Source organism: Sinocyclocheilus rhinocerous, unplaced genomic scaffold (genome assembly GCF_001515625.1).
Source record: "Sinocyclocheilus rhinocerous isolate Xijiao unplaced genomic scaffold, SAMN03320098_v1.1 scaffold1655, whole genome shotgun sequence".
Lineage (NCBI taxonomy): Eukaryota > Metazoa > Chordata > Actinopteri > Cypriniformes > Cyprinidae > Sinocyclocheilus > Sinocyclocheilus rhinocerous.
In genome coordinates, this window is record NW_015655597.1 from 54566 (window position 1) to 68655 (window position 14090).

The window sequence follows — 14090 nt, forward strand, 5'->3', positions numbered from 1 at the left end:
ATGACATGACAGGGTGGGGTGGGGTTAAACATAAATTAATAACATTTTTTTTGTATTTCTACAATCACTGGGTTTTTAATTTCGACAACAAATCGTGAAATCTAACAACAACATATCTATGAGAAAGTCCTGTTTACTATGATCTGCCTCACATAACGGTAACACAAACTGTGGATGATCAGTTCCATGTGGCTAGTTCCCTTTTATAAGCCACCTGTCTGTCATTCAAACACCAGCTTGGACTGATCAAGAACAAGTTTCATTCGAGTCTCCTGAGAGAAGAATGGCAACCTAGTCCAAAAACACCCCGAAAGGTTCTTTTCTCAAGTTCAAAGGTCATAAATGTGGCTTCATTCACAGTGTAAGCTTTGAAAGGAATTTAAAAGTGAGAGATTTCTACGGCTCACAGCAAAAATACAACAACAATCGATGAATGAAAACATATTTAGACACCATCCTGCCAAAGAGGAGCGGCCAGGGATGAGGGGCGGGGCCAGTGACAGTGATGGGCGGGGTCATCTGAAGGTTCCGTTATAGACTGTCTCAAGTTCAAAGGTCATAAATGTGGCTTCATTCACAGTGTAAGCTTTGAAAGGAATTTAAAAGTGAGAGATTTCTACGGCTCACAGCAAAAATACAACAACAATCGATGAATGAAAACATATTTAGACACCATCCTGCCAAAGAGGAGCGGCCAGGGATGAGGGGCGGGGCCAGTGACAGTGATGGGCGGGGTCATCTGAAGGTTCAGTTATAGACTGTTCAAATCAATAGTTCAAATATAGTTTTTAATAATTTTTAATTTCACCATAATTCGCCACATTCCAAACAGTAACTTCACCCACAGATAACACCCAGCCATTACTAAACCACTAGATATAATTGATGGAAGGCTGTATGTGCTGATAGCCTGGCAGGATAGTCTGAGCTATATTTATATAGTTATATATATATATATATATATATATGTTCATCTACATATATTTATATATTATATACAATTCAATACATACATCCATACATCACTTTGATTAGACTCAGGACCAACACAGTTCTGGTGTATCGGTGGTTGTATTATGACGGTACAGATGTTTTAACACGTGCAGTCTACACCATAAAACCTGCATTCACTTATTAAGAATTCAATGGAATTTTTATGAATTCAATGGAATTCTACAAGAATAATTTAATGCGCATCAATGGGTCCTGAGCATTGGCTGAAAGAAACACAAGGGTGTAAACCTCCATTCTAGTTACAGGTCGGATGTCCCTCACGCAAAAACAAGAAACACTGAGAACTTCAAACGCACATACATCCATACATCACATTACTAAGAAAAGACTGATTTAAAAACCCATGCTCAACCCATTTCATCTTCCTTACCTGATTCCAGGTAAGGAGCGATTGGAAGTGAGAGTATATTTGTATTAAAGTCCTAATGACGCAACATTCTGAGAGGGGATGGATTATACACTTCTAAAGTCACTATCTCACATCATGTATGTTGATTGGAAGGGTTTGTGAAAGGAGGTATTATTGCTAACAACTGGATAAATGTGTCTTTATCCTCAAGACAAGTAATAAAAGGGTAAGTGCGATAATCAATCCTTCAATAAAATGGACAGGAGGTGAAACATAACGTAAAATATCCTCCTTGAGCACCTCATCTGGTAGCGAACAAAATAGTCATAGTAAAATTTTATGAAAGATGTCAAGGCTAAAAGGTTTAGCTTTGCCTCTTCAAGTTCTTTCAAAGACAGTCAGCCACTGACTAAAGAAAAGGGCAGAGCCTGATCTTGTAAACCAATCAAAAACAGCCAAGGGAGAGAGAGCTACACCTACGGTACGCCTGTCTTTTTTATAAAAAAATTAATAAATAAATACAATAACTTGACTAAAATAGCACACACAAGGAAATTGTGGAAGAGATTACAATGAAACCATTAATATTGACTGATTAACAAACAACAATTCAAGAATGTGATACTGTTCAATGAGTTATAATAAACTCTGTCTTGCATTAAATTATGAACAGTACTTGCTGACATTTTAAGGTGACCAAGCAGCTGCCAGTCAAAATGAATCCACAATGCATGTTACAAATAAATTAATGGTCAGGATGACACGACTATGATTGTACAGTACTACACTATAAAGAGACACACTTACATCTTGGATCAGCTGGTACATAGGCTAAAAAGTGGGTAAAATAAAATAAAAAAATAAAGCAACAAAAACAAATCACTACAGATTAAAACAAAACAAGGAAAACCGGCTTGGTCCGCAAAAAAATTAGGAGAACAATTACTTAAAAACCCTGTTTATACATCTGTCACAATAATTCCACTGCCAATAGATATTCTGAATATATATATATACACACAAATATCATCTGCTTTACATTAAACTCATCTTAAAACACAATTCTGCCGAGCTCCATATGTTAAGGTAATGATCTGACACCATAAATGACGAACCGCTGATCGTCCCTGTATTTGTTTAAGTAGGTAGACTTCAGAAACTGGGCATGAGGATAGAACCGGAATAATAGCCTATTTAACTTGTCAATGTGCTCCATTGTCAGACTGAAAGGAGGATATGAAAGATGCTCAGGACAAACGGCCACCAAAAGAGCTGGATGAGGGACTTCGATTACGATTAAAAAGACATGTTGCTGTGTTGAGGAGAGTGATGCTGCTGGTCTCCAGTAGTTCAGGTCTGATCTGAGAAAGACTCACAGGAAATGACATGGCAGACAGAGAGAGAGAGAACAAGAACATTCATTTACTCTAAAGGTTAAACACCACAGTTATGTTCAGAATAGATTACTAACATAATGATTGAATACGGTCCAGTACATACTACCATTCAAAGGTTTGGGGTCAGTAAGTTTTTTTTTTTAAAGAAATAAATACTTTTTAGTCAGCAATGATGCATTAAATTGATCAAAAGTAATAATGTTTTTTTAAAATGCTACAACAAAATTCGTTTGAGTTTTCTATTAATCAAAGAATCCTGAAAAAAAAAAGGTTTCCACAAAACTACTAATTAGCACATCGGTTTTCACATTGATAATTCTAAGAAATGTTTCTTGAGGAGCCGATCAGCATATCAGAATGATTTCTGAAGAAGCATGAGACACTGAAGACTGGAGTAATGTTGCTGAAAATTCAGCTTTGACATCACAGGAATAAATTACATTTTAAAATATATACTCAAATAAAAAAACAGTTCTTTTAAATTATAATAGCATTTCATATTTCTGTTTTGACTGTATTTTTTGATCAAATAAATGCGAACTTGGTGAGCATAAGAAATATCTTTCAATAATACAGAAAAAAAAAACATCAGGTGACATTATCAGCTGTGGCATACAGTTACCAACTTAAAAATACTTCTAGAGATTGTGGCTAAAAATGTTTTGCCTACAATTACATCTGGTTCATTCATCACAATGGCAATGAAAGGCCAAGTTCAGTGCAATGCACTGTGGGAATATTCTATGCATACAGAAAATCTGCATACTGTACTTACTATATAAACTATATACTCCCAATAATGTTAATGTGAGTATGCTATCCCAACCATAGCCTATATGTTGAATTCATAGAACTAGGAAATATGAAATAATTTTTAAGTTCTCACTTGCTGTTTCAGATAAATGACATTAGGGGGCGCTAAAGATCATGAATTACCTTTATGAACAGCAGCATCCAGGAACACAGAGCAGCCTCAGTCTTCAAGAGCCACCATGCCTTTCACTGGATCCTTCACTCTCATCTGGAAGACAGCAATGGGAAAGCATGCATGTGTACATAAACCAAATAGCTCCTTGCGGAAGAAGAAGGGGCTAAAAATGTGATTCAGGAAGGACTTATACTGATTTTTCTTTTCCTCTGGTAGATTACAGATCACTTGTGGAAGTCAAGGAGGAGACACTTGATTTCTGGGATAGTCCTGCAAAGTATGTGAAGCTGGGGATGCCGCCAATACGTGATGTCACTCATTCCCCAAAGGCACCTGAGAGCGCTGAACTGTGACCTGCTCCGCTCTGCTGCCCCTTTTGTTCGCAGTGACTGGACCCCATTATGGGCTACATTCAATTATTCATCTGCCTTGTTACACATAATTGTCTTTGTATGGTGGGAAAATGTGTGGCAGGTCGAAGGCGACACTCAAAACACCAGAACATAAACAAAAACTCAGTCTCGCAACTAATGAATTCAGCTGTCAGTACTCTGTTAAATTCGACAACAAAATATCTCTGAGCAAATAGTTTGTTTGTCTAACTGGCTAAAATTCATCATTACCATATAAAGGCTTGTTCAAACTGAACAACAGAGATGAGGAATAATTTAAAGCGGACAAAAACAGAGTAAATGTAAATCTGCTGGAGGGCATCTCATCTGACCTCATCCAGTTCCCTCCTGGTCTCTTCCTCCATTCTGCGGATGTCGTCCATGTTCAGCTCGATCCATTTATCAATCCAACAGAACAGCTGCCGGTGGAAATTAGTGAACAAGCGCTTCTCTTGCTGTTAAAGGGAGATAGAGGTACAAAATTCATTTTGGAAGATGAATTTTATATAGGTTGAACTGATATCCACAAGATGCCATGACATAACATTTAAAGTCAACATTAAATGGTAATCACAACTGATTTTATTTACATAAAACATTAGGATGGAATTTAATTTTTATCAGGAATTAGACAACATGCTATTTATATCAGTTAATGGTAACTGTAACTTTCTGATGGCGTTTGTTTATGTGTAAAAAAAAAAAAAAAAAAGATTTTAATCAGACTTCCAGCCATACACTACCATTCAAAATATTTGGGTCAGTAAGATTTCAAGTCAAAATGCTGCATGTATTTGATCAAAATACAGTAAAAACAGTAATATTGTGAAATATTATTAAAATTTAAAACTGTTTTAATATGTTTAAATGAATAATTTATTCATGTGATGTCAAAGCTGAATTTTCAGCATCATTATTCCAGTCTTCAGTGTCTCATGATCCTTCAGAAATCATTCAAATATGCTGACTTGCTGCTCAAGAAACATTTCTTATTATTCTCAATGTTGAAAACAGTTCTGCATAATATTTTTATGGAAACCGTGACAAATTTTTTCAGAATTCTTTGATGAATATAAAGTTAAAAAAATTTATTTTTAATTTAAAATATAAATCTTTTATTAATATAAACATTTCGTAAATGTCTTTACTGTCACCTCTGATCAATTTAATGCGTCCTATTTGAATAAAAGTTTTTTTTTGTTTTTTTTAACAGTAGTGTATATTGATTGTGGCTTGAAAAGAGTTGGCAAACAACACATTTTATGTTTTTTGACTATAAAAAAAACTAAATGAATTTGAGTTGGATAAGGCAAAAATTGCGGCCTTTACCAACAAAGCCTCTATGACAGGTGAAATTAAGAGGGCCAAAAATGTAAGTCCTCTCAGTAAACTTTATTTTTAAGGAATAACATCCACAGATGAATCATACACGATCAGACCAGGAACATGCACTAAATATGATTTCATGTTAACTTTAATAAACACTTTAATCAATCACATATACTGTAGATGTTTTACACTGACCTTTTGAATAAAGTTTTCCACTTTGTTTTGCAGGCCCCACCACTTGAACTTGACAGTAACCAGTTTGTAGGCACACATGTGTGGGCAGTCTGTCTTTTTAGGTAGCTCTTTCTACACAGACCCAAAATCCATTAAGCATTTGCATATAATTTCCCAATAATAAGCTTCCCACTCATACATCAAGCATGCACTTGCTACATTTACACAAATTTTATTCAAGCACACAGCCATTAGAAGTGCTTTAAAATATATCACCCTCCAATCCGGACCGAGCGGCCCTCTTCCAGTCTTTACAGACTTAAACTTAGTGGGGTCTTCCTCTGGTTTATAGTCCTATAGACAGATAACACTGATCAGATTAGAAAGTAACAGGTAGCAATTTTATCTAAGTGAAGCCCACCTTTAGCTCCACCTGACTCCGGTCTGCAATGTCTATGTACACCACATCCACCTTCTTCCAGGTGTCTGGGTCTAGCCCGTGAACCTGTACAGATGAACACAACAATCATGCTTGAGAACATGATTGTCAGGCTTTACACAAAATTGTGGAGTTCACACACAAACTATACTCACATTTTCCTGCTGTCCCATGTCGGGTTTGTGCCACGTCTCAATCTTGATGAGGAAGTTTTCTTTCATATACTCATTCTAAAAACACAGATATTCAATGAACAAACTGATAAACCATAACTGATGGACAGACCCCGCAGTGACATATTGACGTCTGTCCTCTCTCCTTTCACTCCAGCTAAAGTTACTGTCTTCTCTTTCACTCAAACAGTGAGTGTTTGTACGTGCTTGTTCTGTACATCAACATGTTTGTTCATTCATATGACAAGTGTTACTAGAAAAATACATATTTGTGTACTTGCAAAGAGTGTATACTTACAGTAATTACTGACGGGTGATGCAGGACAGACAATGGGGGGGACAGGATAATAAAATATGAATTAGATAATTTCTAAGAAAACATCACATCTCATTTAAGACCATTTCTAATTTTATTTAACCTCATTTTAGCCCATGTGAATTTAGTCTGGAAGTAAAAATACTAAAATAATATCCATATTCAAACTTAAGATATTCAGACTGTGAATCATTATTCATAAATTCTGACTACTTAAAGTCAGCATGAAATGAAAATTCACCCTATCTATTTCTCAAATGCATGCTATTTATCTTATTGTGAACGATTCATCTAGGCATGCTTTATTATTATTATTATTTCAATTTGACATTGTAATTTATTATCAAAATGTCATAACTCAATCTCGATTCCAATAATTTAGTCTGCTTAAACTTAGTCCCTCCACAACTGACCCCACAACAACAAAAAAACTCCCACAACCTGAAATCCAATCAACAACCGATGGATTATTTTATTTTTCAATAATCTGTTGCACTCAGATGTACATCACAATAAAGAAGAAAAGATCTATCACTACTTCCATTTTATTATCAGACACCCATTTTCCACAAGTTGGTATGATTCTTTAGGGTCTTCATGAAATGTCTGTAAAATACTTAATACTTAAATGCTCACTTTTACATCCAACTACAAAACTACAGTCGCTAGTCGCTACAGCTGCTCGAGCGCGGAGAAAATGGCGGGACAGCATACAACTGGTTGAGGGCGGAAATATGTTAATATGGGACAGTCCGTCAGCAGACTTGATAACTGAGACTGCTTAGGTTTTTTGGGGTGAATGGATTTTTATCATTGTAGGGTGGTTGTGTTCACACACTGCTAAGACACATTAATATGCAAACACCATGTAAACGTGAATTTTGCATCTGATGTCCCCTTTAAGATTTTTTTATTTCTTAATTTTACAAGGTAAGGTAAAATTAGGTTGCCAACTTTCCATTGAATACAAAAATCCCATACTGACTCCTGAAACAGATGTCTGGACATTTCCTGTGAAGGAACAGTAGAAGCTAGAGCTCTTGGCTCTTAATTGAATACCTCTGCCACACTACAGTGTTACTGTATATGTAGACACCTTGACTTGGACAAATAGTGGAAAACACATTTATTTCTTCTAGCAGCTTGCTGACAGTTGGCCAATAATCTCAGAAAAAAATCATTTTGTTATTCAATATTTATATTATTAAATAATTAGAAAATTCAGTACAGCTCAATACTTGCCATATCAGCTTTTTCCATTTATTCAAAAACAAAACTGTAGACTTCAGTTTGTTTTAAGCACTGCAGTGAGATTTAGAAATATCTTGATAACATTCTTCAGCGAATGGGGAGTCTGTCGTCTATGCGGCTGTGAAAATGATGTGAAGGGAATGTGTCAGTAGTATAATCTCAGTTTCCTGTGCTGTAACTCCACTCCTGCTCAGCTCAAACAGTGAATTATTCAGTGCCCGCAAACGCAGTGACAGAGAAAGAGACAAGGAGAAATAGATAGGAAGACATAATAATAAGAAAGCAAGAGAAACAAAGAGCACATGAAAATAAATTTAGCTTCTAAGTGTGTGTGTGTGTATGTGTGTGTGTGTGTGTGTGTTACCCGTGCGGCAGTATGGGTAGGCGTTCCAAGCTTTCTCATGAATGTTCAGTGCTGACGCTGGTGCAAGCATTCGTACAAATGACGGGACTTTACTGAAAAAGCAAAAATGCAATTAGAAGTAGACTATAGACAAAATAAACAGAAATGTGTCCTTTTTTGTTAAAATTCTTTCTCCAAAACTTTGCTCTGTTTGTTTGAGCAATTTAACCAGGTCAACATAGCAATAGTGGCTCAACCAATGGTGTGAGTTTGGGGCGGGGCTATCTGTTTGCCTGACCAATAACAGACAAGGGAGGTATTTTGGAAATCTGTTTGAAAACATTCATTATTTTTTCATTTCTTTTGACTTAAATCACAGACGTCACTTTTACCGTAAAGCGTTAGTTAACAGAAAATGAAGCAAAAGGAAAAGACAAGCACCAAAATGTCAAAACAGCATCATAAAAGTACATAAAAATAGTCTGTATCATTCATAGTCTGAGTGTTCTACAGTAATTTGATAGTTTTATGTGAGGAACCAACAAAAGACCATTTTTATTGTGCTTTTTGTCATTTTTTGAGCTCAACAGTTCATTGTGTAGAAAATAACAACCAGGACATTCAGCTAAACTTCTTTATTTGTGTAAGATCAAACGCCATACTGGTTTGGAACAGCTTGAGGATGTGTAAATGATTAACCTATTTTTTTAGTGCACTATAACATTAATCTAGCACATTTTATTATTACACTTGTGTGTCTGTGGGTTTGTGTAATTGTGAGCACCTCTGCAGGTGGTAGATTTTGTGTGTGTACTGTCCCTTCTCTCCATCCTTCTCATAGGGTTCGTTCTTCAACACCTCCACACCCTCTCCTCCACCCGTCTCGTTCTTACTGGCCTCCGCTACCGAGTACAGCTGCCCGACCTGATACTGTGGGACACACAGAAATGCATTCCACAATCTCAAACTTCATAAGCATGTCTGTATTCAAATATGAGGAATATTTGAACACTACAGTCTATTAATCCTGGTTTCTCCTGTTTCTGTGTGTGTGTGTTTCCCTCCTCTTCTGCTGAACTATGCTGAATAAACAATAGCCTCTTTCATATCTTAATCACATATAATCCTGTAGGGAATATAGTTAGAATATAAACACACGCACACATCGTACAGAGTAAACAGTAAACACTGCAAAAAGTTCAGTCAAAATTCAGATTATAATCTACTAATGATGCTCATTTTCAATTTAAAGCTTATGACTGGACATTTAGACATCGCTAAAGCAATTTAGATTTTTTTTTTTATAGCCATACAATAATCTTGCTGCTTAATTACAAAAATACATAAATCAATTTAAAAGAGCATTCACAATATACACTTGGCACATGCCCCCTAAATTTGAATGGGCATGACAATATAAAATGAGAAAACTTGAAGATATTGTTTAGTAAAATTTGTCTATTTTGTTGTACGCTATTAAAAATAAAGGTTCAAAAAATTTGTGCGGCAGTATGGGTAGGCGTTCCAAGCTTTCTCATGAATGTTCAGTGCTGACGCTGGTGCAAGCATTCGTACAAATGACGGGACTTTACTGAAAAAGCAAAAATGCAATTAGAAGTAGACTATAGACAAAATAAACAGAAATGTGTCCTTTTTTGTTAAAATTCTTTCTCCAAAACTTTGCTCTGTTTGTTTGAGCAATTTAACCAGGTCAACATAGCAATAGTGGCTCAACCAATGGTGTGAGTTTGGGGCGGGGCTATCTGTTTGCCTGACCAATAACAGACAAGGGAGGTATTTTGGAAATCTGTTTGAAAACATTCATTATTTTTTCATTTCTTTTGACTTAAATCACAGACGTCACTTTTACCGTAAAGCGTTAGTTAACAGAAAATGAAGCAAAAGGAAAAGACAAGCACCAAAATGTCAAAACAGCATCATAAAAGTACATAAAAATAGTCTGTATCATTCATAGTCTGAGTGTTCTACAGTAATTTGATAGTTTTATGTGAGGAACCAACAAAAGACCATTTTTATGGTGCTTTTTGTCATTTTTTGAGCTCAACAGTTCATTGTGTAGAAAATAACAACCAGGACATTCAGCTAAACTTCTTTATTTGTGTAAGATCAAACGCCATACTGGTTTGGAACAGCTTGAGGATGTGTAAATGATTAACCTATTTTTTTAGTGCACTATAACATTAATCTAGCACATTTTATTATTACACTTGTGTGTCTGTGGGTTTGTGTAATTGTGAGCACCTCTGCAGGTGGTAGATTTTGTGTGTGTACTGTCCCTTCTCTCCATCCTTCTCATAGGGTTCGTTCTTCAACACCTCCACACCCTCTCCTCCACCCGTCTCGTTCTTACTGGCCTCCGCTACCGAGTACAGCTGCCCGACCTGATACTGTGGGACACACAGAAATGCATTCCACAATCTCAAACTTCATAAGCATGTCTGTATTCAAATATGAGGAATATTTGAACACTACAGTCTATTAATCCTGGTTTCTCCTGTTTCTGTGTGTGTGTGTTTCCCTCCTCTTCTGCTGAACTATGCTGAATAAACAATAGCCTCTTTCATATCTTAATCACATATAATCCTGTAGGGAATATAGTTAGAATATAAACACACGCACACATCGTACAGAGTAAACAGTAAACACTGCAAAAAGTTCAGTCAAAATTCAGATTATAATCTACTAATGATGCTCATTTTCAATTTAAAGCTTATGACTGGACATTTAGACATCGCTAAAGCAATTTAGATTTTTTTTTTTATAGCCATACAATAATCTTGCTGCTTAATTACAAAAATACATAAATCAATTTAAAAGAGCATTCACAATATACACTTGGCACATGCCCCCTAAATTTGAATGGGCATGACAATATAAAATGAGAAAACTTGAAGATATTGTTTAGTAAAATTTGTCTATTTTGTTGTACGCTATTAAAAATAAAGGTTCAAAAAATTTTGTTTTTTCAGCAATGCAATAGAAGAACGATTTTAGGTTTCCCAAAGAACAATTCAGCAAACAGGTCTTAAACCCTTTTTTTTTTTTTTACATTTGAATATAAAGACCCTTTTCCACTATAAAGAACATTTTGTCCAATTGAATGATTCCATGGATGTTAAAGGTTCTTCAGGGAACCATACATGCCAGTAAAGAACCTTTATTTTTAAGAGTGTAGATCGAGTGTGTAGACTGAGAGATTTAGTGTCCTGACACGCGTACACTGTCAGCAGCCTTCACTCAGAGTCTAAGCTGAGCCAGCAGCAAAGACTCGAGCTAAAACACCTCCTGAATCTTACCTAGAAACAGCCCAGCTGCTTAAATGTGGGCATTCATCCCTAAACACACCGTCCATCACACATAAGCGTGTGTGTGTGTGTGTGTGTGTGAGAGAGAGAGAGAGCGAGAAAGAGAGAACAGAAGAAAGAAAATGACGACACAAAGTCTATTTATACCAGTTGGCACCAGAAAATGACAGATAGAGGAGAAAAGGGGAAAAAAAGAAAGAGAGGGAGGAGAGCAAGGTGACACACTCCAATCCATAGATAGATAGATAGATAGATAGATAGATCCAACCTACATCACATATTATCATCCCACTCGCACTGCAAACCACGCACACACACACAGCATTGGACAGGGTTTTGTCTGCAGCGGATGTGCTATTTTTTGTATTAGTGTGCCATACATCTATTTTTAAAGTGACAGTGTATAAAACTGTAATCTTTTTGAATGAGCAGCATGTGATAATGTGTAGGCTACATGAGAGTGTGGTTAAGCCCTGGTTATAGTTCACTGATAGTGATGGACAGGCTAAAAGATGTGAGCTCAGACTAATCGACAGGCTAACAGAGGGAAAGGATGTCTCATGCGCCAGCCAGTCTACAATGACAGACAGCTTATGGTGTTAGTGTGCGTGTATGATTATAAACAGGAGGAGGAAGAAGGGTACACAGTAAAATCAGCAGTGTAATATTTGCAGTGTTAAAAGTTATGAATTCCCAAAGAGTTGAATTAACAATCAACAGTGTTAAACAGTACTCATGCTCAGTGTTGTTATATGGTGTAATTTCACTTTTACACTAAAAGTGCAGAATAAAAAACCCGCCGAATTGTCTGGACTCCGCCCTTTTATCTAATGCAAAACTCTGAAATTAGAGCGCGTTTAAAACTTCCATTCGCCCTAGTCTTAAGTGTGAACTGTGTAATCTGTACGTTGCTTGTTCTCAGCGCTGAATATCATGTCTGTCTGAATCACTCAACCAATTAGTTTTAAAATTCATTCAGAAACTAAAAACACTTTGTGTTGCTCTGAGATGCGTGACACTTCTGCTTTGACATTGTTTGGGACTGTTACATTGTCGTATTAAGTAGCTGACAATATTGTGCCTAAAATGTAAGTTACTCAATCCACTTTATTTTTAACGTAAGAGAAGTTGTGGACCTTTTCAACTAGAATGTGTATGGCTTCCGGTGTCAGACGATTCCAGTTACTTTTGCTGTACAATAATACAGTTAAGTAGTATTTATTATCATATTATTTTATCATTATCATAAACACACTAGGTTTACTGCACTGTTATTCTAATTGTTTATTTAACGTCTAAGTCTTGAATGAAATCTTGCATTGACAGGAAATCGTTTACTTCCACATTGAAAATAAAGGTTGTTATTAACTTCTTTTTTTATTGAACTTCTGCATAAAATCAATATTATAATCACAATCTTGCAGTATTGCAGTACACTGCAGTATTTATAAATACTGCAGTGTACTGCAATACTGCAAGATTGTGATTATAATAGAAAGGAAAACTTGAAATCGCATCATATGACCCCTTTAATGAATGCAATGCAATGCAAAAGCTGCTTTTTAACATTTTAAACTCCCACTGGGTGCAAGGAGGAGACTCTGACCTGACACGAAGGGCTTACATTAAAATGTCTCGTCCTAGACATATTTTATGTGACAGAACTGATAAGACTATTATCCTAATGAATCTTGGCTGTCAGTACTTTTTTGCAGAATATGCTGAGGTATGTAAAAATGAGTGCAGATGAAGAGGGGCCTCACAAGGTGGAAGCAGCCCTTTAATTTGTATAATCTGGTCTAGAGGAAGGGTTTGTCCCCCAGGGCAGATCCCACCTGCTCATATGGCACCAAAGATACCAGGAAATTACTAGGCCATGATTTATAAAGACATAAACAGCTGGAGTCAGGTAGTCTGAAAGCAGCTGAGATGCTTTATGTGATCAGATTGGTAATTATGTGACTGGATCTAGAAATAGTTTAATAATAGCTGGAATACCTGAAATTTGCTGAAAACTTACTCACCCACAGGCCATCACTTGGTCACCAATGGATGGTAAACGGGTGCCAACAGAAATGAGACGGCTTATAAAACATCACAATAATCCAAAAGTAATCCACATGACTCCAGTCATGTGTGTTGTGAAGTGAAAAGCTGCATGTTTGTAAGAAACAAATCCATCAAGACATTTTAAATTCTGTCCATAATTCATAGTAACACTTCCTCCAGTAAAAAAGCCCATCCCCCGTTGTCCTCTCACATCAAAATTCACAGACATATTTGTTTAGACCAGTTTTGGACTGTTTTCGCTTGTAAATAGTGCTTGATCTGTGAATATTTCTCTCCTGATTCAAATTAGAAAGCAATATTATGGATAGAGGACTCATATTTTAGCCAGAAGCAATGGTGTGAATTAGGGTTTTGACGGTGAGGAAATTTTCCCACCGGTTAATCGACGTGTGACAACACCGGTAATACCGGTATCACCGTGGGGGTGGGGGCGTTTCCTCTTTTCCTCGCTTTCCTTCACTTTTAAATAGCTTGTAAAAGCTGCGTGCACATTTTACTTCCACTTTCAAATAGTGGCAATTCGGGGTAAAGCAATTGTTCGTTTGAATTTTCCCTCTTTTCCTTCGCTTTTAAATAGCTTAAAAGCGCC

General features: G+C 36.4%; 2 protein-coding genes across 2 annotated transcripts in view; both read right to left on the reverse strand.

Moving 5' to 3' along the window:
- Positions 1 to 556: 556 nt before the first annotated feature.
- Positions 557 to 9380, reverse strand: LOC107718767 (phosphatidylinositol transfer protein alpha isoform-like). The gene is made up of 11 exons (XM_016525994.1): positions 9366 to 9380; positions 8890 to 9035; positions 8127 to 8218; positions 6494 to 6501; positions 6178 to 6252; positions 6005 to 6088; positions 5860 to 5937; positions 5605 to 5715; positions 4413 to 4535; positions 3697 to 3781; positions 557 to 2724 (listed from the first exon to the last, which is right to left on the reverse strand). The coding sequence occupies exons 1-10, from the start codon at positions 9378 to 9380 to the stop codon at positions 3734 to 3736; spliced, it is 780 nt and encodes a 259-aa protein (XP_016381480.1). The 3' UTR covers positions 557 to 2724; positions 3697 to 3733.
- Positions 9381 to 9581: 201 nt separating this feature from the next.
- The window catches only part of LOC107718768 (phosphatidylinositol transfer protein alpha isoform-like), a 27631-nt gene continuing 23122 nt past the window's right edge, over positions 9582 to 14090 (reverse strand). The window contains exons 3-4 of the mRNA XM_016525995.1: positions 10368 to 10513; positions 9582 to 9696 (exon numbers count right to left, since the gene is read on the reverse strand). Coding sequence (XP_016381481.1) covers positions 9582 to 9696; positions 10368 to 10513 — 261 coding nt within the window. The remainder of the gene's footprint in view (positions 9697 to 10367; positions 10514 to 14090) is intronic.